This window comes from Erpetoichthys calabaricus, chromosome 8 (genome assembly GCF_900747795.2).
Source record: "Erpetoichthys calabaricus chromosome 8, fErpCal1.3, whole genome shotgun sequence".
Taxonomy (NCBI): Eukaryota; Metazoa; Chordata; class Cladistia; order Polypteriformes; family Polypteridae; genus Erpetoichthys; species Erpetoichthys calabaricus.
The window spans coordinates 31,601,506-31,627,867 of NC_041401.2; the positions used below are offsets into that span (position 1 = coordinate 31,601,506).

A 26,362-nucleotide genomic window follows, 5' to 3' on the forward strand; every position below is an offset into this window, starting at 1 on the left:
TAGCAACTATAAATGACAGTTGATGTCACTTCAGAGATCTTCTAATCCAGGCTCATAATAAATTTAATCTGAAAAGCAATAAAACAAAAGACTGAAAATCAGCCACAATTAATAAATAGGAGCATTATTAAAAAACTAAAACTGAAAAGATCAATGTACAAGAAAAAAAAAAAAAAGTCACATAATTCTGACATAGAGGAATACCAAAACCTACATAAAGAGATAAAAAAAGTGAAATCTCAAAAGAGCAACTGAAATAAAAATTGCTAGAGAAGCCAAAACAACCAGCAAGCAATTTTTTCAGTATTGCTCCAGTGAAAAGATGATGAGAATTTAAGAAACCTTAGGGGCATGAAATGAACTGAACAAATATTTCACCCAGGTATCTTAAAAGGGAGAAATAATAATAACAATTCATTACATTTATATAGCGCTTTTCTCAGTACTCAAAGCGCTATCCACACAGGGAGGAACCGGGAAGCGAACCCACAATCTTCCACAGTCTCCTTACTGCAAAGCAGCAGCACTACCACTGTGCCACCTGTGAGGACTAGGTGTAATGGCTCATGCAGAAGTAAAAACAAACTCTGAGTTCATAGAAGAGTCAGATGTGGTTTCAAGCCCTTAATACGTTGAAGACCAATAAAACCCCTGGATCTGATGGGACCTTATTGTTGTAAGGGACTGCTGGCAGTTTATCCTGGCTGGGACACCCCAATAATGGAAGGATGGGGGAAGGCAGCTTATCAAGGACACTGCCTCCCCGAAGAAGATAGATGGCAGCTTCCCTACAGAAGTGCCTCGGATGTCCACAGAGCACTATGGGACTTGGAGTTCTGCAGCACAGCCCTGCTGGGTACTGTGGGTGCTGCCAAGGGACACTGCCAGGGGACACTGTGGGAAGTTGGTGGGAGAACAAATTCACACCTAGCCCGGATGTACTAATGGACTATGACTACAGAAGCTCCAAAGTACTTCCGGGCTGATTAAAACTTGAATTCTCCAGCTGACCCAGAAGTGCTGGCAAGTCACATGGGAGGAAGAACAGAAGCACTTCAGGGTCAAGGACTATTTAAAGAACTGTTGGAGACCCAGCAAGTGAGCCGGAGTTGGGAGGTAGAGGACAGAGCTTGCTGTGAGGTGTGGAGGAGAAAATTGTGTGATTAATACTGTAATTATTTACCTGTTTATTGTGGTGGAGGTGCTTTGGGCACTATTTACTTGAAAAGAAGAAATTAAACTGCTTCTTGGTGTTTTTAAAACATGTTGTCAGTGTCTGTGTGTCGAGTTAAGCTCTGGTATAGCACCATCTAGTGTTACATTGTATTGAAAGAAATGAAAGACATCATCTATAAACCCTTATTAGGCAGCAGTCACTTCAGAAAGGAGAAGTACCTGAGGACTGCAAAGTTGCAAATGTGACTCCAATCTACAAGAAATGAGACAAAATGGATCCTAGTAATATTAGGCCATGCACAATTATAGAAACTATAATAAGAAATCAATTAGAAAATGACCTAAACAAAAATAATTTTCTAAATAGCAGCCACCATGGGTTTATAAGAGGAAGTCCTGCCAAACCAGTGTTTCAGATTTTTTTGAAGAAGCAAAAGGAATTATTAAGAAAAACAAAGCATATGACATAATTTACCTAGACTTTCAAATAGCTGTTCATACAGTCCCTCACCAAAGATTAATTCTGAAACTAGAAACTGTAGGTATCAGAGGTAATCTACTAACTTGGATATCTAGTTGGTTAACCAACAGGAGACAAAGAGTACAGATAAGAGGAGAATGCTGTACATGGAGTTAGTAAAATTGTGAAATTCACAGATGACACTAAAATTGTAGGGATGGCAGACACTAAGGAGGCAACAAAAAGAGTTCAGAAATACATGGAAAATGCAGTTTAATGTAGAAAAGTGCAACATGCTACACATGGGCTATAGGAACATCAGTTACAAATAGAAGATGGCAAAAACTGTTATACAGCAAGCAACCTCTGAAAATAATTTAGGGTTATACGTTGACACAGCATTTTCATTGACTAAGCAATGCCCAGAAGAATATAAAAGGCAAAAAAATGTTAGTTTATATTATAAAAACTATTATATTTAAGTCATTGGATATTATGTTTCAACTACATAATGCACGTAAGACTGCATCTGGAGTATTTTGTGAAGTTCTGGTCACCATGGTACAAGAAAGACTTGAAGCTGTACTGAAGAGAGCAACCAGGTGAGTTCCAGGACATAAGGACTTGGCCTACTCTGACAGAGAATTAAACCTGTTTAATCTTGAGCAAAGGAGACTGTGTGGGGACCTAATCCAGGTATTTAAAATCCTCTGTGAAAATTAAGAGGAACTGCATTTAAAACTGAAGCCAGAAAACATTTCTTTATGTAGTGACTTGCGAGAATTTCGAACAGACTACCAAGACACATAGTTGAAGCAGACACTTTGACAGCCTTTAAAAAGAATCTGGATGGGATATTGGGATAGCTTAACTATTAGCTAAACAAATGGGCCTGATGGACTGAATGGTGTCATTTCATTTGTCACATTTCTTATGTTTTTTATGTTCCTGTTGTTTTATTATCTGCACTTTTGCCTATTGATCAGTTCACAATTTGTTTTCATAATTTATAATAAATGCCATTAGTTTCTAACATCAGGATATGGAGATTAACCAAAATCTGTTCCTGTTTCAACTTTAGGATTTAAAAATATTTTTTAATCTACTTAAAATAAATAAATGGAAATCCTAAAAGCACAATGGGCAACTGAGCAACAACATTGTACTTCAATTCTTTCATGGCTGTTTGACACAAAACATAACTGTGAATTTCATCAATTTGATGCTTAATCCTGTTCAGGGTCTGGAACAACCCAAGTCTTATCTGGGCAGCATTGGGCACAGCCCTGGATAAGGTACCAGTCCATCACAGGACCCTCCATTCATTCATTCACACTCAGATAAGACCCATTTAGAGAGACTAATTAATCTGACCCACATATCTTTGGGAATGTTCCAGAAAAACTGACATGGGGAGAACATATAGACTCCATGCAAACAATGACCACTAATACTAATGCAGCAAGGATCAAACTTTGTCTCAATGAGTATTATCTACATTGTGTTTTAATTCTGCCTACTCTGCATATTTGTTGTGTTTTTTTATGTGGGGTTTTGCTTATTTCTTTTAACAGACCCATCAAAGGCACCAGCCCATCAAATATTTTTTCATCCTCTACCTGACAGTATTGAATATGGAAATCGAAGTTATAGAATTCTCCATGGGAACATGACCTGGTACCAGGCTCTAAATAAATGCTTGGAAAAAGACTCTGAGCTAGTAAGCATATCTGATGCCTTCCACCAGTCTTTTCTTACTGTTGTTGTGAATAAACTGGGCTACCCTCACTGGATTGGACTTTCAAGCCAAGAAGTATGTATACAGGACCTATATCTGTTTTTCAGTGCATGTTATACTTGGTATAGATAACATAAAACAACAATATACTCTTGAAGCAAAATATGATTACTTAAAAGAGTATTAATATGTAGATCTGTTGCTGCTGCTGAGGTCTTAAAAGGGACTAATGAATCAAAACATCAAAAAACCAGAAAGGGTCCAGAGGTTTACACATGCCTCTTTCATTTTTAGAAAATATATAGCAATTCTTCATTAAAACATGCATTGATTTAATTTTTAAATTTTTACCATGCAAAGGCTGTCTGGGCTTCTTTTAGCTTAAATATTTAGTAAAATGTCATTTGGATGAGGGGTGGCAAAACGTATGCATCATATTTGTGTATGGGGTACCTCTATATGGCACTATTATCCAAAATAAGAAGTACCTACATATTTTTTTTTTAAATAAAAAAATGTTTTAATTTATAAAAACATGCAAGGGATAGATAATTAAAGGGAGAATTCAAAGTACCTCATATAGTATAGGAATTAGACATGTAACTACCCTAAGGAAACTGAATTATATCTGGCCTCTTACTTTTATGGGGAGTGGCTCCCTCATTGCTCAAACATGGCACTACAAGCACTACAACACTTTGTCATCCATTTCACAGTCTCTGACACCTACACTTTCCCCACTGTTGAGCTTTTGCCCTAGCTCACCTCCTGACTCCACTGTAAGGAGATCACTGGTAGGCAGAAGCCTGCCACTCTAACTCCTCAGCACAGACTAGTGGAGAATAAACATTATTGATTATGATATGTAGAGAGTGCTCAGCCAGTATCATAAATTTCTTCATTGTCTTTAAGGTTCTGTTGGTCTTTCAGCAGTATTGGATGTTTGCGGTATCTTCTATATTCCTTCCTCTTCTTCATAATGGTGATGGTGTTCCATGATAGTGCTTTTAAGTCCTTTTATATTCAGCATTTAATCAAATGTTCCTGAATTCTGTTGTCAGTGATACTGTATGCTAGTAATAATTATGTACAGTACTTTAAATAACAATTGGCACCAGCAAGTGGCAAGAAAAACACTGCAAGCACACTGGATTTCCAGCTAGCTTGTAATGAAAAGCAGGTCAGACAAATTATTACAAAAAAACTGTAAAATGTAGTTAAATCTGTCCACGAAGCCAGCTGATAACATTCAGACTGTGTTCTCTTACTTCATGACCGTTTTCAATCACTGAAATACAAAACTAGTTGAAAAAAAGAGTTACAGTAAAAAGAAATCATGAGTGATGAGCTGAGAGTTTGGACACAATACTATATAGTTAAACATTTTGTTTTCCCAAAAATGTGTACAGGTTACATTCTTTCATGCTGGTGGATGCTGTACTGGAATCTCTTGGCTTTCATACAAAGCTGCACTGTCTTTTTAGGAACCAAGGCATCAATAAGAGAACAAAGAAATGCAACACTTACTACATATAGCAAAGTGTATGCAATGAATACATCAACATGTGCTGACAAGCAGTGTAATTATAAGGTCTCTAATGAGGGGTCTCATGTAGCCTGCAGGACAGGAAATTGTAAAGAGGCCAATGTTTAAAGATACTAAAAATCAAAAGCCTAATACATTGTTTCTTTGTTAAATGTTTAAAAGAAAAAGAATAAACAAAAACTTTTTTGTTATTTAAATTGACTGAACTATGCAAAAGCAATAAGAAGAGTTTAGATCATGCCCCCTGGCAAGCAAACAAAAGGTGCTGAAAAATGTTATAAAAGGAAATTAAGGAAAGCATAATATCTTTATGAGTATCCAGAGATTCTTACACAAACATAAACAGTGCTTTGGGGCATGAGACAAAAGTACTTAGTGTTGTCTGTCAGTGTTATTAAAAATTATTTATCCAATATTAACTTTTACCATTACAGAAAATGGCAGTGGGAATAATATGACAATAATATCACTCTGTCTTCTTGTGTTCAGTATTTGTACCTGCCATGGATACACTAAATTACCAGTATAATACCATTTCTGTAAACAAATACTATTTAATTTCAAACACAGCTTTACCCTAACTGTAAAATACAGCTCTGCTGTTGTGTTATTTTTATGAAAATGTATGATATACAATTTTATTATTTAAGATGAAATTTTAATGAAATCCACAAAGTTAACCAAAAGCATGCATACTTATTGAAAAGGCAAACAGAAAGAATATTTGGATGCAAAGAAATATTTCTATATCAACTGTACACTGTATTGTATTAGATTGTATTAAATAATAATTTTTTCATTTCAATTAAACAGCAGAACGGAATAAATTATCAGTGGTTGGATGGAAGTGATAGCTTATTTACTCACTGGGGAAGTGAAATCGAAGAAGATGTGTTTACTAACTGTGTTTATATGGACATTGATGGAACCTGGAAACCTGAAGACTGTGAAACACAACTTGGTGGTGCATTGTGCCAAGTTCTTCCTGGTAAGCATAGTCTTTTTAATTTTAACACTTGAAGCACTCTATTAAGTGGTCCTAGAATGTAAAAGAAGCTTAAAATCTCTATATTAAGGTGATAACAGTATTTTGTATTTTCATCCATCCATCCATTTACCAACCCGCTGAATCCGAACACAGGGTCACGGGGGTCTGTTGGAGCTAAACCCAGCCAACACAGGGCACAAGGCAGAAACCAATCCCGGGCAGGGTGCCAACCCACCGCAGTATTTTGTATTTTCTTTACCTTTAATCAGGATACACCATTAACATTTTTCAAGGGATGAATAAAAGAAAAGTAGTTATTTACATTATCAAGAGCTTGATATATTGTACCAAACCTTGTGAATCGTGCCACAAACAGGTTATAAAAAATGCAGCCTTATATTATACCAGCAGAGAGAATCTGGGAGCTCACAAAAGTTTACTGTACCTAGAAGCACACATGAAGATATGGAATGTGCATTACTGCACAGAACTTGTCAGAACACTCTTCAAAGACATTGTAGTATTTAAAAAACCTTTATAAATAAAGATCTATTCAACTAGTTGGCCAGTTTGATGCTCACTACACAGTATATATATATTTATTGAGTTAATGCTGTACTGGTATTTTGGGTGATTAGATTGTCTTCCTTTATAAAGAGCCTAATATTAGTCAAACAATAAGTAACTCATTTGGAAGAAAAGCATTGGCATAAGCACTTTATGGTCAAGGTGACCTGAGCCTATGCCAGAACAGTATGCCAGTACATTGCAGGGACCCACCTATGCTTACTGTTATGGGGAAAATTTAGATTTATTAATTAACCTAACATGTGCATCTTTTGGATATGGAGGAACACCTGAGTACTTCATGAAAAACCCTTAGATACGGATGTGACAGTATGGATAATAGTACAGAGTAATGTGACATATAATAGTTGGAATCTGATTATTATTCTTACAAGTAAGCCCGCGATTCACTAGCGAATCGGACAGCCAAGAATGGCAATCAGTTTCTGTTCCGTCCGATATCTGGATGGATGACATATCATAGAGGGTGGGTGCGTCTGGGGAAATGTCATTTAATTACATAAGCATATCTGTAGTAAAGCGGTCTCGTTTTGTGGAGACGTGATTCCGTTGCCTTTGCGGACACTGACTGCTGGCAGAGTGGAGCACAGCAAGTCCAGTTTACAGGTTGTGGTGTTCGTGTGCCAGCCACTGAGTCTGGGAAGCCGCTGGGTTAGAGTCTGTGACCGTCATGTGATCTATATTACTGGCACAGTGGATTAGAGCAAGTGTAGCTCACAGGTTGTGTTGTTTGGGCGTCACGTACTGACTCTGGGAAGCCACTGCGTTTTGGGAAGCCGCTGCGTTTGACTCTGGGGCGGGCGCCACAGCGCATAATGTTGTGTTATTTGGGCGCCACCTACTGACTCTGGGAAGCCGCTGCCTTTGACTCTGGGGCGGACGCCGCTGCGTTTGACTCTAGACTCTGGGGCGGGCGCCAAACTGAATGACCGTTATGTGTATTCTACATTACTGGCACAGTGGATTAGAACAAGTCGATTCCGTATTGTAATACTGTAATGTGATTCAAATATGCTGTGTAGTCTGGATGTCTGGGGATTCCGTACTGTAATACTGTAATGTGATTCACATATGTGCTGAATCGTTTCGTTTTTGTTTTCTCCGTGGCTGTGTCGTTAGCTACGGGCTCGGATTTGTATTTCCGTTAGTTGAGCTGTTTCGTTTTTGAGCCGTGACTCCTTTGCCTGGGAGCTGTTTTGTGTGCTTCATTTGTCTAGCGGGTGTGTTTTCCCCAGTGGCGATCACACTGGTAGGCGTGTTTTCTGTGGCTGTGTCGTTAGCTATGGGCGGGCTTGTTGCAGTGCGGCGGTGCGTGTGCACTTCGATACGCCCTGCGTCCATAACCTTCGGTTAGTAATATGGATTGTGTGTTCCTTGTCTGTTTCACGTATTTGAAATCAGAGAGAGAGAGAATATGAATATGCTTCCTATTGATTCAGATCACTAGATTCCAACTTAGAACTGTCCCTCGATTCAGATGCTTCATAAGTATAATTAAAATACATTATATTTTATATCGTATAAGATCACTGATATACTATAATAGTACTAGATCAATCATTTCTTCTAATGCAACAACCTGTTAATACTAGAATCCCTGAAGCCTATGAAAAATCTCGTAATCCCGGCCCACCTTAAATCCCTTCGCACCTCTCCATCAGCGTCTTTTGTTTTGTAAACGTGTCAATCAGCACAAGCAGCAAGCAGCCTGCTGTACCATCCACCGCCTTGACAGAACTCAGCTTGGGGAAAAAGTGCTCCCAGCTCAAGCCAAGGCTTTTTTTTTTGCGTGTGAGGTTCCTGGAGTTGTATAGGGTAAATAATACAGTATATCGTTATTTGGAATACATGCATTTCATGTGTGTTCTGTGTCTACAAAGATCTGGGTAAGTGTAACATGAAAGGAAATGCTGAGCACATACAGTACCCAAAGCAGAAATTTTTTCCCATGTTATACTAATAATAACGTGAAGTGTATAATATGTGAAGACGTTAGTCCAAATATCAAATAGACACATGCGCTTTCATTAATTTTTTGATTATATTTGACAATACATTGGATCAATAATATAATGTAGCAATGCTAAATTCACTATGATATATGGGAAATATAAGCTTCCAAGTGAGAAATTTCATAATAATGCCCTTCCAAAAGGTAGGTGTAAGTAGAAGAGTTCAGAAGTAATGTGACCTGTCATCTTATATATAAAATGCAAAGTTGACTGACCTATTCACTCACTTACTCACTCATCAACAAAAACTGTATTTCCTGTTTAGTTAAAAAGTTGAACACAACAGAAAAATTAAATACCACCAAAATCTCAAAAATGCCTTGACGGATCTGATTGAAACTTGGCAATATTAAACAAAAAGAAAATTACTAAAGGGCTCCCCCCAGACAGAACATAGAGGAGATGAACATTGTACATAGTTCACAGTATTATTTCTTTTTACCCATTATTTTCTGTATGATGCTTCTAACATTCAGTTCATTGCACTGGCCACTTAGATGTGCAGCTTGTAAATGTCAGTTCAGCATGTAATAACTTAAAGGAAACCACAATTCAGTGTATATTGGTTTTGATGTAAATCCTCCAAAACTTTGCAATGAAAGCCAAGTCACTAGGAAAAGCAAGAATAGATCTACAGCAGGAATATCTTTCTCATGTGCAATTGTATGTAGCTTGTTGAAGAGCGGGAGGCAAAGTGGCACAGTGGTAGTGCTGCTGCCTTTCAGTAAAGAGACCAAGGGTGTGCGTTCCGGGTCCTCAGAACATGGAGTCTGCATTTTCTCCCCATGTCTACATGGGTTGTCAGGCACAGTCCGGAGACATACAGGTTAGATGGGTTGGTGACACTATATTGGCCGTGGTGTGTGTATGTGTTTATCCTGCGGAGAGCTGGCAGCCTATCCAGGGATTGTTCCTGACTTGCAGTCTATGTTTTCTGGGTTAAGCTCCAGCTCCCCACAACACTGTGTGGTATGTCCAAGAGTAAGCTGCTCCAGTGAACAAACAATATAAGCACCAAAGAGGGGAAAAAACATTATACAGAAAAGTTATTTAGTTAGTGCTTCTGATACATCTGATTAGCATTTGGCAGTATAACTGAGGCTCATTGTCTTAGGAAATTGCCTGGGCAAAGCAGTAACACAGCTAGTTTTTGTATAAAATAATGAAATAATCATCTCAACCAGAATGAGAACAATATCAGCATTTAGCAGGTACAATTTATTTGGTGAAATGCAGTATTTTCTTTCCAAAGCATATTACCACATACAGTATACCAAGCATTGTTTTTTCACATTAATCAAGCATCCCTACACCAGGTACTGATGAATAGGGAAACATCAAATTCATGGCTCAAGGCCTTCGTTTCAGAATGTGCAGTCAGTTACAAGAAACTGGAAGGTAAACCCCACTTAGCATTACTGAAATGTATAATTTAATGATATAGCCAAACCCCAAAAACTGAAATATTCTTTTCTTTACTAAAAAAAATGATTTCGTACATAGCTTAAAAATGAATAGGCTAGCAGTGGCAATTGAACAGACTGCTTGTGCAAAGATGGCTAATGGTAACGTATGTAAAAGCATACATCTGCAATAATTTTCTTTTAGCTCTCTTTATGTGAATGTACCAGATATTAAAAATGCAGAAAAGCATTTTTGATAGAAATTTACCTAGTTTTTCACAACTTTTCAGATGTATGATACTGAAGGTGAGCTGCCCTTTGCTTACCTGTTGCCACAGATTGTGCATTCCTTACAATCGCTTATTAGTACTAGTTGGGGGCTAACATTTCATTAATATACAGTATATGAAATGTACTGGCTAATATTAATTATTATTCTAATAGTACACCTCTATACAACTTTAACAATCAAATCACGCAATATGAAAAACTGAAAATGACATTCATAAGAATAGACGCAGTATGGTAAACTCCTGCCTATTTATGGTATGCAGAGCTAAAATTAGTCACATTTTTTATTAGTTGGATGAAAAATGTACTAGTTCTGGCAAATCTGTACTACTTATTTATGTAAAATATATTACAGCAATATCAGGATGTATCAAATTGGACCAGTTTCTTGAATTGGATGAGTGTCTTCAAAGATGAAACTGCATGGGCATACATTTTTGAGGCTGTTTTAATGTCTCATGTTAATTAGATAGATAGAACAAGCAACAAAGAAACAATTTGTCCCAAGGGGGAAATTTTGGCTATTTACAGAAGCTCAGTAAATCATCATGAATAAACTAGGAATTATTTCTGTTTTTAGTATCTACAACTATGTTTGACAAGTTACAATGTGTAAATAGATATTGGCTAATGAAACCTGAAGGAATTTTCCCATTTACTTCTGCAGAGCTTTCAGACAGAGATATTTTTAAATACATTTTGACAAATCCCGATTATGATTACTGATCTTTACTGAGTTTGAATTAAAATATCGAAAATGTAATTTTTAACATCTACACTGCAACTTAAGTTAGTGAAAAATAAATACAAAAATCTCTACTTGAAAATCCCAGAAGTCACTGGGAAAGATTCATTTGGTTATGTTTATCAAAGAATTTAAAATTATAAATAACATTAATTTTCATTCTGACTAGTCACAATTAAATTGTAAATATCTGTAATGCTCACATCTATTTAAAATATATTTTAAGTATTGCAAATGTGAAGTGTGACTGATGAAAATGTTATTTTAAGTATCTAAAATGCAATTTTATATTCTTAATGTAATTATGACCAGTTAATGAAAGAAAATGAAATGTTAAAATGGCTTGTCTTGCTAGAGTACATCATATTCTGAAAAGGAAGGTATAAATGAAGTAATAGCATTCGTAAAAGAAAAATCAGCTTACATATAAAATTGAGAACACTGCTTCTGTTAGTGTTTTTACTCAATGGATAAAATTAATCAATCAAACAAAAATTCTGCTGCAGTGGCAGTCCTGAAAACGGTAATTGAATTACAACAACACATTTAAACATCCTTGTCAGCTTGTTCTAATTTTCTTGGCCATGTTACAATTTCACAAGAAGTTAATTTAAGGATTGATATTGCTAACTCACTGATTTATTTTCCTACGCTTACAGAGCTACAGGTGGGATGTGATTATTTTTAATCCAAGGGATAGAGCCCTAGAGAAAATCATACTTCTTTTCCTGCCAGAGTCAACTGACAATCATCTAATCCGTCAATGTTTTTCATGTTATAACTTGCTTGATTGTCTATTATGATTTAGGTTGGAATCCAGGGTAGATGTGAGGTTTACTTCATGCATCATAAACTGTTAACTATATTTGTGCTTATTCTTCCCAGAACGAAAACCAATATCTTATAAGCAGGAATGTCCCAGAACATGGCTGAAATTCCTGAATAGTTGTTACAGTTTCGAGCCAGTCATAAAAAGGCTGTCTCTGGAAGATGCTCGTTTGCACTGTATGCATAAAGGTAAAGAATATCAGTCTGTCTTTAAATGAGTTGATTTGACTTTGCCAATTTCTTATTTTTACATTGTAAAGTAAATATGAGGCTAAAATGAATATACTGTATGAGGTGCCATGTGTTAATTTCTTCTTTTAAATATTAGACTAAAGTACTTGAAGTAAAACAAAGAATTTGAAAATACTGTCTTCTATTATTATAGGCTGACGTTAACCTGTATTTGTTTAAAGTGCAGAGGATTATTTGGTAGGACACACTTTGGTATGTGCATGGTTTTTCTTTGGGCAACTACTGACAGTTATAGTCTGTCATTCATAACGTGTTGAAATGAAAGATCAAAAAGATGAAAATTTTTGCATACAAAATGAAAATCTTATAAATGATGTAGCATTGTTTTCTGTGTATGAATAAGTTGCACAACATAGCTTATTTTGAGAGACAGGACTACTCATGCAGTATGCTCATGAATAACATTTTCAAGTGGTTCGTATTTCTTGACAATGTGAATTGTCACTGAGTCAGTAGTAACACTTGTAAAACTTTTTACGATTAGTTTGCTAACCACCATGTGTAATCAACAGGCATAATTACTGTATAGCACTCTACATAACAGTATTGTACTTTTGCATCATTGCTTAAGATGCCAATAAACATGGTTTTGAAGAGAATTTTTCTGCTACTGGCTGTAGTTTTAGCAGTTGGGTGGGAATGGGGGAACTATACTTTTGTTTTGCATTTTGTATGTTGTGTCTCAGTATCTTGCCCAGACATGCCAGAATTCAACCAAAATGAGGGTTTATTGAGAGGAGGAGCGGAGGGTTTCTGAGAAGATATAACAGAATGATGGGGTCTGGGGTAATAAACCAAACAGCCAGCTTCCTTCCTATCTTTTTGCCTCACTCCAGGCCTCTAGCCATTCCTTCTCCCACCCCCACTTTCTCTTGCCTGATGAGCCATGGTCTTTAGTTCTCATTATACATCAAACTCACCCAATTGAGGATTCGAGGTCCTTTTAAAAGGTGATCCAGGAAAACTTCTTGACCACTGGCCATTCCACCAGGAAGCAGTTCCATGCACTCAAAAGCCCTTTGGGACATTTGGCTGTCCCTCAAAGGACAAGATATCCATAACTGTGGCTAGAGCACCATTGATATTCCTGACAGGCCCAGAGAACTAACCTGTAGATTTGTAACTTCCTCCAGCACCTATCAGTGTCCTCTCTAGGGTGTGGCCTCCTGCAACACTCAGACTGCACACTGGGCAGCTCTTTGTAATCCTGTCATGTAATGGTCCGGACAAATTGTTAGATGGTTCCTTGGCATGCCATCCAAGCAGTGGTCCATGCCATCTCTCAGAGAGGGTAAAAAACCCTTGCAGTGTACCTTACGGCTCTCTTGTTCTTCACACAGGGTTGGCACTACTGTTTTATAGCTCCAGGGAGGTGGGTGCATTATCTATTAAACTTTAATTAAATTAACCTATGCCATGTGAGTTTTCCATAGGTATTCTCTTAGGGTAATTTTAACTTGAAATGGAGAGGTGATGTACCCTATAGATTTTCTAAACGACTCCTGAAAAATAAAGCCAGGTTCACAAAATGAATAGATGGATGTTTTATTTTAAGATAACTATGAGAATGATCAGTGGAACTTTGTGTTTCTTATGTGTCGCTCTCCTATTTGTGGTTTCCTTGGCTGGACCATGGGTGGGTTCAGTTGTCATTGTCCGCATTGGAACAAATAGCATACATAAGTTCAGTCTGTTGGTCCTGCAATCCAGATTTAAAAAGTTAGGTGCCAGACTAAGGATCCGAACTGACAAGGTAGTCGTCTTCTCTGTAGTTTACAAATTGGACATACTCCGCCAAGATAGGTTACATTTGAACCAGAGGCGCACCAATGCTTTGGGGAGGTGAAAGACTTTGTTAGCTAAGGATTGTTTGATAATAATAATATAATGCATAATATAATACATTTCTCAGTGTTTTGGTAGAGTGCGGATGCAAAGGCCAAAACTGTTAGGTTTAACTTTGGTAAGGCAAATTTTGAAGGGAAGTGGCAAAGTCTCAAAGTGATAAACTGGAAAAAAAAACAGTCGAGGAGCAGTGGTACAGATTTTTAAAAGTTTTACACATAATACAGGACAGGTACATCCCCAAACTAGGAGTAAGTAGGAAATAAAAAAAACTCTTTAGTGGGTAAGTAATGGAGACAAAAAAAGAATTGCTGCAAAGGAAAAAATATGTGTATAAGACTGATAACTCCAATGCGAATTGTAAGGTGTTTGAGATCAAACAATAAGAAGGATATTAGGGAAGATAAAAGGCAGTTAGAGAGAGAAATTATAGATAAGACAAAAGATGACCCAAAGGGATCCTTTCACTATTTTAGTAGTTAAAGTACAGTCAGGAGGTGAAATACATCAGGAGTAGTAGAGCTGAATTAAAATATACACATGGTAAAACAGTAGATGCTCTAAACTTGCATTTTCTTTATATGTGAGGAAGTGGATAACTTCCCAGCGGTAACAGGGTCTACTAAGGAGGTACAGAGTAATTTGGAAATTGTACAGCAAGAAGTACTGCTCAGAGTAAGTAGGCTGAAATTAAACAAATCACCAGGACCAGATTATATTTATTCTCAAATATTAAAAAAAAAAAAATAGTGAATACAGGTATAAACCCTTGACACATATTTTTAGGAAGTAAATGAGTACCACAGGTGTTAACTGTGCTTTTTTATTAACAAAATTAAATTCTGTGTGGCTTATTGTTCAGTGACCATAAAATACTATAACAGATAAAAGCCCCTTGTAAAATGTCCATGCTTTAATAAAATATGCAAAAAAATATTTACCCATAATGCATATGGCATAAAGGAAGAGAGAATGCTTCTCATAATTACAAGCTGTCATGTTGTTTACATTTTTCTGTAATCAGAATCACACTTATTGGCCAAGTATGCACAAATACAAGGAATTTGACTCCAGTTTAGATGACTCTCCAAGAGTGTTGCATAATCAACATACACAGACCTGAGATAAAAAAACAAGACAGAGAATGTAAATATATATATGGATACAAAGTGCAATATTATGTGACCTCTCCTAAAGTCCACTGTCATCTCCACAGTTTTAAGAATATTTAGCTCCAAATTGTTCTGATTTACCAAAGGTCAGCTGGCCAACCACCCGTCTGTATGCAGACTCATCACCATTCCTGGTGAGCTCAATGACAATTGTGTCATCTGCATATTGGATAAGTTTGACAGAGGGGTCCTTAATGACGGCACCTTTAGTGAAGAGGAAAAAGAGCTTACTTACCGAAAAGTATGCTGTGTAACACACCGTAACAAATAATATAACATAGTACAAAATCTTTAAAAAGCCTATTGTTTTCTAAGCAGCAATTTCAAATCATAGTTTAACTTTTTTTTCCAATTAAAATGAAGGCTGCTGTACAAACTAAAATGGTGTCCATTTTAATTTAAAGAACAAAATAAAAAGGCAAGAAAAGCTACTTTAATATTTCAGTTGTCTCTTGTTTACTGACAAAACAAGCTTCCACTCACTACTCTTTATTTGTACTACAGAAAATTTACTGCAAAAAAAAAAAAAAAAAAAGACACACACTCAAGTAGCCCATGCTCAGTAAGGGCTGAAAATATATATTTTTTTGGGTTCAGCCAATTTAATGATCACTGATCAAGTCTTTTGTAATGAAAATTGGCCAAAAATGAAAAAGACTGTGCAACGCATGGCAAGGGCAGGAGTTTTATTGAACATTCCGCATGGGCTCAGACGAGGGAAGTTGTGTTTTACTAATATGCTGGAATTCTGTGATGAAGCAACAAAAGAATACTCCAAAGTGGTGCATATAATATTATTTATCTTGACTTTCAGAAAGCATCTGATAAGAAATCACATAAGAGATTGGGTGCAGAATTGGCTAAAACACAGGAAGCAGAGGCTTATGGTGCGAGGAACCTTATCATAATTGGCTGACATTAAGAGTGGTGTCCAGCAGGTGTCAGTGCTAGGGCTGCTGCTATTTTAAATATTTTTAAATGATTTGAATAGGAATATAAATAACAATATGGTTAAGTTTGTAAATGATACCAAGCTAAGTGGACAGGCAGGTACTCTAGAATCCGTTAAATCATTACGGAGGGACCTGGACAGCATACAGGATTGGGTAGATTTGCGGCAGATGAAATTTATTGTAATTGAAAAGTATCACACATAGGAAGAAAAAAATACTTGAATGCACAATGGGAAGTCTGAAACCTAAAAGTACACCTTATCAGAAGGATTTGGAATGGAATCATCACTATCACTCTCCAGACAGTGTTCAGAAGCCAGAATGTTAGGTTATACAGCATGATGTATAGAGCACACGTCCAAGGAGGTCATGCCCAAGAATTATAATGCACTGATAAGGCCTTGTCTGGAGTTTTGTGTGCAGTTTTGGTCTCAAAAAAAGACACAGAACTGCTAGAAATTTCCAGAGAAGAGCAACTAAGCATATTTCAGGACTACAGGAGATGGGTTTGAGGAAAGCTTTAATGTTCTAAAGGAAATAGAGGCCTTCATCTCCACCATTTCTAAATGATTCTATCATCTGGGCCATATCACACTGTTCCGCTGCATACCCAAGCAGTTCACAGCTTATTGTGATCGGGCTGGAATGATAACTTTGTAGTTCTACGGTTGGGATCCTTTCCTTTAAAAGAGTGGTTTGCTCTCTGCAGGATAGGAAGGAGAAGGTTACCATAAATAAGTAGCTTGATTATGTCTGGATCTTGTCCACAGGTGACGGTATGGGTAATCTTTAGTGTGAACAATGCATCAGTGAAGTGGCAGATGTTTTGTGATCTTTTAAGTATACTGTGATGGTAAATTGTTAGCTATGTTCTTTGCTGTATTTTTTATTTTACCTGTTAGACTACATTTTCTGCATCTGTGGTCATGAGCTCTGTGTCTATGAAAGAAACTGTTGCCTGATTTATTCATTATCTAGTTTGCATTTGAAATAAATTGGCAGTGTGAACTGAAGTTTTGCTTTCTTCAAAATATCATTGACTATGGTGTATTTTGAGATTAAAAATGTTTAATTATTTTCTCAGTTTCAACAATTTCTCTTATTTGCAAAAATGATGGTAAGTTTTGATGTGTGAATATTTAATAGTATATTATTCAAGGCGGTGTCAGCTTATTAGAAATGTGCAGCCTTACCGAAACTTCATAAGGGAATAATGTGAACTGAAGACACCAGTAATGGACCAAACAGATATCAACAAGATGCTGCTTGCACCAATATTTATAAAGAGAACAAATCAAGAACAATAAACAAACCAGCAAGGAGTCAATTTACAGGCATAATTTAGCTTGTTACACTGAGGCAGCTACTCTCTGTTATGGTATTTATACATTCTTTGTGTGTCTTTTTTCTTTGGTAACTCCAGTGTTCTTCCCACATCACAAGACACAAGACAAGACATTTGTTTTAGGCTAACTGGCAAGTCGAAACTGGCATGTTGTGAGTAATTGAGTGTGGGTGAGTGCAGGAGTGTGACCAGTCAATGGCAGGTGTCCCACCCAGAGTTGCTTCCTATTTTGTATTAAAAGTAGTTAGCATAGGTTTGAGAGGCTTACAAATTACAAATTAAATTGATTTTGGTGAATGAGAACAATTTACTTTTATTTTCTATTTATGAAAAATTAACAAACTTTTTTTAACTTAAACTAAACTGTGACTTTTTCTTTGTGGCTTTTCTTGTTGAATTTCCTTATTTAGGTGTTTATTATTGCATTGTATGTTTGTTGAATCCAAAAGTAATAAATATACGCAAGTGCTTCTATTATCGTTCTGTTTATATGATGTCAGTATACACATTTCCCAGCAAAAATTATTTTTCCCCTAGGTGGCAGTAATCGTCTTCTATTATCAATTTCAGAAATCCTTCTGCAAAAATACTATTTGTTCTTAAAAAATTATATTAACCAAAAAAAGTCAAAGATTTTGAAATAAACAATAACCTGTACCAATGCACGTATACTAAGAAATCTGAAATTATATTAACAGACACCTTAATTATTTTCACCAATAAATTGGATGATATCATTATTTTATATTCCATGCCTGGAATGTAAATTTGGTATATATTTCAATAAATACAAATTATTTTAAGTGTACAAGAAAGAATAATCTAGGAATTTGAAATAAAAACGTAACCTTTTTGCCTTTACTATTTTTTCTCAAAATACACCAATTAAGATTTCATGAAATATTCTTTATAGTAAATTGTATTTAGGCATTTTTTTTCCTTCTCTATTTTAGCCACAATTGATGTTACTATCACATGCTATTACCTTTCTGGTTTACTCACCTGCTATTACATTGCTGATTTCCAACTACACTTTTAATGTGCCTTTTGTCCTCAGGCTACCCAACTTATACAGCAGTCTGTCTACAGCAGAGACCATCTTTGACCACCTTCATACTGGCAGGAGAGTACTGGAAAGGGCTGTAAGAATATTGCATAACTAGACAAATCGGCTGATTTCTCTGAGTCATGATTATGACCCACTGAAGAATTATCTTTTTTCGTTTACATAAGCTTTTGCCAATGGAATCGATAGTTCTAATTTTCATCAGACAAATTTGTTGCTTTCTCAAGGTTTTAAACAAAAATATTTCGATTAATTTAGATAGTTATGAAACTCTGCCATAGTGCTTGGAAGAATATATCTCCAGTTTATTTAGGTATTGACCTTTATTATTTGAACTCATAGAACAAAGTTTGTTTCATCCAGTCTATACCATGAAGATTGACATAGGTATTTTTTTAGGCTCCTTAATTTTAATTTAAAGCATTAGGCCAATTGAATGTATCGAAAATATTCTGAAATTTTCTTTTGTCTCAATGAATATATTGGTACAAGTCCTCCCTCTACTGGTTAAAAAAATATTACTGCATTTATTATAAGATTTTTTGTTTGAAACATGACATCAGTAAAAATCAAAATGAATGAAAAATTGAGAATTACTCAACATATAACATACTCTTCATTTATTAACTAATTGGTAAGCAACAGCCCTACCTTTAAATAACAGATCAAGTATTAGAAGGGAAAATATTTTAACATTGCTTGATAGCTGTGCAATTTTATGATTTCTTCAAATGGCCTACACATAGACATCTGAGCTGTTCTCATTCTCCTACTGTATGAGTTGTTAAATACATAAGTGTTAAAATAGCAACAGTACTTATAATAATTTACTGCCTAACTTGTTGAGGTTTGTTTAAAGAGAAAACATAAATTTAAACAAACCTCCTATGAAGAAAAACAATTTTGGACGGCGTTTTCCCTTGCCCGGACGCGGGTCACCGGGGCCCCACTCTGGAGCCAGGCCTGGAGGTGGGGCTCGATGGCGAGCGCCTGGTGGCCGGGCCTGCACCCATGGGGCTCGGCCGGGCACAGCCCGAAGAGGCAACGTGGGTCCCCCTTCCCATGGGCTCACCACCTATGGGAGGGGCCAAGGAGGTCGGGTGCAGTGTGAGTTGGGTGGTGGCCGAAGGCAGGGACCTTGGCGGTCCGATCCTCGGCTACAGAAGCTGGCTCTTGGGACGCGGAATGTCACCTCTCTGAAGGGGAAGGAGCCTGAGCTAGTGCGCGAAGTTGAGAGGTTCCGGCTAGATATAGTCGGACTCACCTCGACGCACAGCTTGGACTTTGGAACCAATCTCCTTGAGAGGGGCTGGACTTTGTACCACTCTGGAGTTGCCCCCGGTGAGAGGCGCCAAGCAGGTGTGGGTATACTTATTGCCCCCCAACTTGGAGCCTGTACATTGGGGTTTACCCCGGTGGACGAGAGGGTAGCCTCCCTTCGCCTTCGGGTGGGGGGATGGGTCCTAACTGTTGTTTGTGCGTATGCACCGAACAGCAGTTCGGAGTACCCACCCTTTTTGGAGTCCCTGGAGGGTGTGCTAGAGGGCATGCCTTCTGGGGACTCTCTCGTTCTGCTGGGAGACTTCAATGCTCACGTGGGCAATGACAGTGAGACCTGGAAGGGCGTGATTGGGAGGAATGGCCCCCCCGATCTGAACCCGAGCGGTGTTTTGTTATTGGACTTCTGTGCTCGTCACGGATTGTCCATAACGAACACCATGTTCAAGCATAGGGGTGTTCATATGTGCACTTGGCACCAGGACACCCTAGGCCTCAGTTCGATGATTGACTTTGTGGTCGTGTCGTCGGACTTGCGGCCACATGTCTTGGACACTCGGGTGAAGAGAGGGGCGGAGCTGTCAACTGATCACGTGTTGTGAGGGTCTGCTGGGAACATCTGGCAGAGCCCCCTGTCAGAAGTAGCTTCAACTCCCACCTCTGGCAGAACTTCGACCACATCCCGAGGGAGGTGGGGGACATTGAGTCCGAATGGGCCATGTTCCGTGCCTCTATTGTTGAGGCAGCTGACCGGAGCTGTGGCCGTAAGGTGGTCGGTGCCTGTCGTGGCGGCAATACCCGAACCCGTTGGTGGACACCGGCAGTGAAGGATGCCATCAAGCTGAAGAAGGAGTCCTACGGGACCCTTTTGTCCTGTGGGACCCTGGAGGCAGCTGATAGGTACCGGTAGGCCAAGCGGAATGCGGCTTTGGTGGTTGCTGAGGCAAAAACTCGGGCGTGGGAGGAGTTTGGGGAGGCCATGGAGAACGACTTTCGGACGGCTTCGAGGAGATTCTGGTCCACCATCCGGCGTCTCGGGAAGGGGAAGCGGTGCCGTGTCAACACTGTATATGGTGGGGATGGTGTGCTGCTGACCTCGACTCGGGACGTTGTGGGTCGGTGGGGGGAGTACTTCGAAGACCTCCTCAATCCCATTAACATGCCTTCCAAAGAGGAAGCAGAGCCTGGGGACTCGGAGGTGGGCTCCCCCATCTCTGGGACTGAGGTCACCGAGGTGGTCAAAAAACTCCTTGGTGGCAGGGCCCCGGGGGTGGATGAGATACGCCCGGAGTTCCTCAAGGCTCTGGATGTTGTAGGACTGTCTTGGTTGACACGCCTCTGCAACATCGCATGGACATCAGGGACAGTGCCTCTAGATTGGCAGACCGGGGTGGTGGTCCCCCTCTTTAAGAAGGGGGATCGGAGGGTGTGTTCCAACTACAGAGGGATCACACTCCTCAGCCTCCCTGGAAAAGTCTATTCAGGGGTCCTGGAGAGGAGGGTCCGTCGGATAGTCGAGCCTCGGATTCAGGAGGAACAGTGTGGTTTTCGTCCTGGTCGCGGAACAGTGGACCAGCTCTATACCCTTAGCAGGGTCCTGGAGGGTGCATGGGAGTTTGCCCAACCAGTCTACATGTGTTTTGTGGACTTGGAAAAGGCATTCGACCGTGTCCCTCGGGGAATCCTGTGGGGGTACTCCGAGAGTATGGGGTACCGGCCCCCCTGATAAGGGCTGTTCGGTCCCTGTACGATCGTTGCCAGAGCCTGGTCCGCATTGCCGGCAATAAGTCGAACCCGTTTCCAGTGAGAGTTGGACTCCACCAGGGCTGCCCTTTGTCACCGATTCTGTTCATAACTTTTATGGACAGAATTTCTAGGCGCAGCCAGGGCGTTGAGGGGGTCCGGTTTGGTGGGCTCAGGATTGGGTCACTGCTTTTTGCAGATGATGTTGTCCTGTTTGCTTCATCAGGCCATGATCTTCAGCTCTCTCTGGATCGGTTCGCAGCCGAGTGTGAAGCAGCTGGGATGAGAATCAGCACCTCCAAATCCGAGACCATGGTCCTCAGCCGGAAAAGGGTGGAGTGCCCTCTCAGGATTGGTAGCGAGATCCTGCCCCAAGTGGAGGAGTTCAAGTATCTCGGGGTCTTGTTCACGAGTGAGGGAAGAATGGAGCGCGAGGTCGACAGGCGGATCGGTGCGGCATCCGCAGTAATGCGGGCTCTGCATCGGTCTGTCGTGGTGAAAAAAGGAGCTGAGCCGCAAGGCGAAGCTCTCAATGTACCAGTCGATCTATGTTCCTACCCTCACCTATGGTCATGAGCTATGGGTAGTGACCGAAAGAACGAGATCGCGAATACAAGCGGCTGAAATGAGTTTCCTTCGCAGGGTGTCTGGGCTTTCCCTTAAAGATAGGGTGAGAAGCTCAGTCATCCGGGAGGGGCTCAGAGTAGAGCCGCTGCTCCTCCGCATCGAGAGGAGTCAGATGAGGTGGCTCGGGCATCTGATCAGGATGCCTCCTGGACGCCTCCATGGTGAGGTGTTCCGGGCACGTCCAACCGGGAGGAGGCCCCGGGGAAGACCCAGGACACGCTGGGGGGACTATGTCTCTCGACTGGCCTGGGAACGCCTTGGGATTCTCCCGGAAGAGCTAGAAGAAGTGGCCGGGGAGAGGGAAGTCTGGGCATCTCTGCTCAAGCTGCTGCCCCCGCGACCCGACCTCGGATAAGTGGGAGACAATGGATGGATGGATGGATAAATTTGCTTTTCACAGACAACTGATCCATCTCTTTAATAACAAGGAGCATTTTCAAAATATTTATTGCACTTTATAAAATGTTGATATTTAATCACATGGTCTGTAGTGTTTCTGTGATGGATTGGCACCCAATCCAGTGTTGGTTTCTGTCTTGTATTCAATGATGTTGACTTAGATTAGGCTAAGGCTTTTCATTTCCCCAGAATTAAGTATATTCAGTACATGCGGTAATGGAAGAATAGAGCTTTAAGCAGAACTTTTCGATTTGAACAAATAGCACTGACAGTTTACTATAACTTAGTTTTAATAATACTTTTATCTTCAAATGCTGCACTTAGGTCTAATAGAATTAATATGCTGGTTTACCCAGAGTCTGCTACCATAAGCAAATCATTAGTTAGTCGAAACAGTGCAGTTTCACAGCTGTGCTGTGCTCTGAAACCAGACTGAAAGGGTTCCGTCAGCTTCTTACAAGTTAAGTAACTGGTGAGTTGGTGAAGACACAACACGTTCAAGAACATTAGACAGAAAAGGTAAGTGAGAAATGGGCTAAAAATTGCTGAGACTGTTAACATTAAGACCAGATTTTTTTAACTTTGGGGTCACAGAAACGATTTTCAAAGTAGGTGGCACAGACCTGGTGTCAAGAGATGTACAGTATTTATTATTATATTGCAACAGTCGAGATTATGACATGAAGGCAGTAAACATTTGATATGCCTCACATTACAGACCGGGGCCTCACGTATAAATGATGTGTACATACAATAATGTTGCATACGCCCGTTTCCACACTCACTTCGAGATGTATAAAAACTAAACTTGCCGTAAAGCCATGCACATTTTCACGGCAGCTTAACACCATGTGTACACACATTTTTGCTTGGTTTTGCAAACTTGAGGCATGCAGTGTCAAAGCAGCGCTATTGTTTCTGTGTTGTTTTCCTTTCTTTTTTAGATTCACACCTGTGACACAGAAAATTAATTGCATATCATTTACAAATTTAAGGCACTTGCTTGTAATCATTCAGTAGCAATATAATAATGCACAGAATGGCTCTTCCAAATAACGTAGCTGCTTTAGCATTGTTACTCTCAGTGCACCACTGAGAGTATTCTTACTCATTGTATCTGTGTGTGGTACTGGTATTACAGCTGCACAGCATCTGATTAGAAAGCTTTACTGTGGGTTGTGTCGAGAGCGTAGAGGATTATCAGGATACAGCTTCCAGTCCTGGAGGACATTTATAGCACATGCTGCAGCCTCAAGGAAGGCCACCAGCATCTGAATGGATTCCACTCACCCATGCCTCAGTCTGTTTGAACTTCTCTCATGCGCCAAACACTTCAGAGCCTTTCCTGCATGGACCTTGGGGCTCAGAAAGAATTTCATCCCAAGAGCTATAAACTTTATAAATCAGTCCATCAATTGCTCCCGGTAGAACTGTTTGTATTTATAATTACAATTACCTCACTGTAAACTTGCAGTACAACTGTAATATTGCACAACCTGAGCCACTTTATGAACCATTTGCATATTGTACTCATGCTTTCATATTGTATATTTTCATTGTTTTTTATTGTATTATTATTTTTTATCATCTTAAAGGAAAACAAGTTTATGGAGGAGTTGCATGTTGAAACTCATTGTACCATACAAAGACAATAAAGAAATTCAATTCAATTCAATAGAAGAGAGTGCATATTTACAGATGATTATGAATGGCTTCTAAGTCAATTTAGATTTCCAAGAGCTAGGATGTATACTTGATATCATTTTTATGATGAGATGCATTAAAGTATGTATATCACATTTTACAGACAAATTGTTAACTTCATTTAAATAATATATACTGTTAATAATTAAACGTGGGGGCACGGTGGCGCAGCGGTAGCAATGGGTTGGCACCCCGTCCAGGGATTGTTCTTGCCTCATGCTCTATTCTTGCTGGGACTGGCGCAACCCTGGATGGATGGATGGAATAATTAAACATTTATAACAAAGATTTTTATATGTTCCTTAAAAGTTTTGAAGAATTGACGTACTAAGCTTACAGCAGGTTTTACATTTATTACAGAAGGTTATTGTGTGGCAATTGGTGGTTACGCAGAGAAAGAAAACGGAAAGAATTGGAGGTTAGTACATTTGACAGAGACAGTACTGCTGCAATAAATTATTCCATTATCCCTTATAACTCATAGCTACTGCTGTGCGACCACGCTTTGCATAAGAAGTTTTATGTATCTGAATTTATTTGTGCATACGCACATTTCTGTTTTTGTCCACACGCCATGTTTTAGTGTGAATTCTATGCATGGTGTTATACATGAGGCCCCAGGTCATTAATAAAGGTAGATGAAACTTTGGAAAAGGAGCTGGATGCACAGGGAAGGATGGGAAATATATGAAAGGCAGATGGATTTGTATTAGTTGCATTAGTTAGGTTTTTAGTTTTATCATGGAAAAAGTAAAGAAGTTTTTCACAGTCTTCAGTGGAAGAGGTGATTGGGCCAGATGCAACTTGAAGTTGTTTATTAACCACAGAGATTAAAACCCTTGGATCATTTATTTATTATTATTGTGCCATAGTGTGTATTATTGGCTATAGTTAATGCATCTCATTTTGATGGTCAGAGAAAGCCTAGGCATGCACAGTAAGGCCAGTCTTACATGACATTCTCTCAAGGCATCGTTCTGTTGTTTTCATAGACCATAATGGAGCTGAACGCTTGAAAGAAACCTAGTGTTTTAAAAAAGCTGTTTTATCCAGTGCTGAATGGAAGGCTGAGTTATAGTAATCAACAAGACTATCTAATGTGAATGGAATAGGGGGAGACAGAAAAAGATCTGAAATGGATCCAGCTGGGATAAAGGGACAGATATTTTTTCAGTTTTTGAAAGAAATTTAACATTTACATTTGGGAACAGGAAGAGGAATTGAGACAGTGAAAAACTCTGCTTTGTGGTCAGAGAGGCCCAAGTCAGTGCTGTCAGTTTGGACAACATAATATCCAAATGTACAGACCAAATACAAAATGTGGCCACCAGAGTATATTGGAATATCAACATGTTGCACCAAGTCAAAACAGTCCAGTAGGGATAAGAATTAGTTTGTCAGCTTACATGAAGGATTATTATCAATGTGAATATTAAAGTCATCTACAAGAATAGGAGTCTGTCAATGTAAAGGAAAGTTAGCATGGGGAACTGCTACTTTGTGTGCACAAGACTTTCTAAAACATTCTATGTCCACATAAGGGTGCCACCCAGAAACACCATATCACTAACAGAAACAGTCTATTGTTAAAAACTAAAACAATAGTATATTACGGTAATCTTGTGCATTTGAAATTACATTGTGCTTGAATTGTTGATTTTATGCATGTGTTTGTTTTTCAGAAAATGAATCCGACATACTGACAGTAAAAAGTGAAGAAGAGAACAGGTTTATTTTGGAAGAACTACGGACATTTGAGGCCACTCATCAGATTGTCTGGTTGGGCATATTATTTGATGTTGACAGTAAGTGCTTTTCTTCAATCTACATGCAGCTACACATTTTTTTTTTAAAAATGCATGAATGCAAGATAGGTAGATTACTTCTCACAAGAAACTGGATTAAATGGTTTAAAGTGGGCGAAAAGAGTGGATGGATGAATACAGAACTCTCCTTTTTTAATATTCTATTTGAATTTATTACATACCTATACAGTGGAATAAAATATTTGCACATCCTTACCAGTTTTTTTCATATCAGTAGTACACCTTACTTTAAAGTTATTATTCTGTTTTTATGTTAGTCTAGTGCTAGACCAGGGGTGGGCAGATTCAGTCCTGGAGAGCCGCAGTGGTTGCAGGTTTTTGTTCCAACCCAGTTGCTTAATTAAAAAACAATACTTGTCAATTATTTAATTTCATGG

At 38.8% G+C, this 26,362-nt stretch overlaps 1 protein-coding gene across 1 annotated transcript in view; it reads left to right on the top strand.

The window, feature by feature from the left end:
• The window catches only part of pla2r1 (phospholipase A2 receptor 1), a 149,250-nt gene that overhangs the window by 114,424 nt on the left and 8,464 nt on the right, over nucleotides 1–26,362 (top strand). The window contains exons 24-27 of the mRNA XM_028806414.2: nucleotides 3,211–3,449; nucleotides 5,734–5,908; nucleotides 11,833–11,964; nucleotides 25,842–25,964. Of these exons, the coding sequence (XP_028662247.1) occupies nucleotides 3,211–3,449; nucleotides 5,734–5,908; nucleotides 11,833–11,964; nucleotides 25,842–25,964 (669 nt within the window). The remainder of the gene's footprint in view (nucleotides 1–3,210; nucleotides 3,450–5,733; nucleotides 5,909–11,832; nucleotides 11,965–25,841; nucleotides 25,965–26,362) is intronic.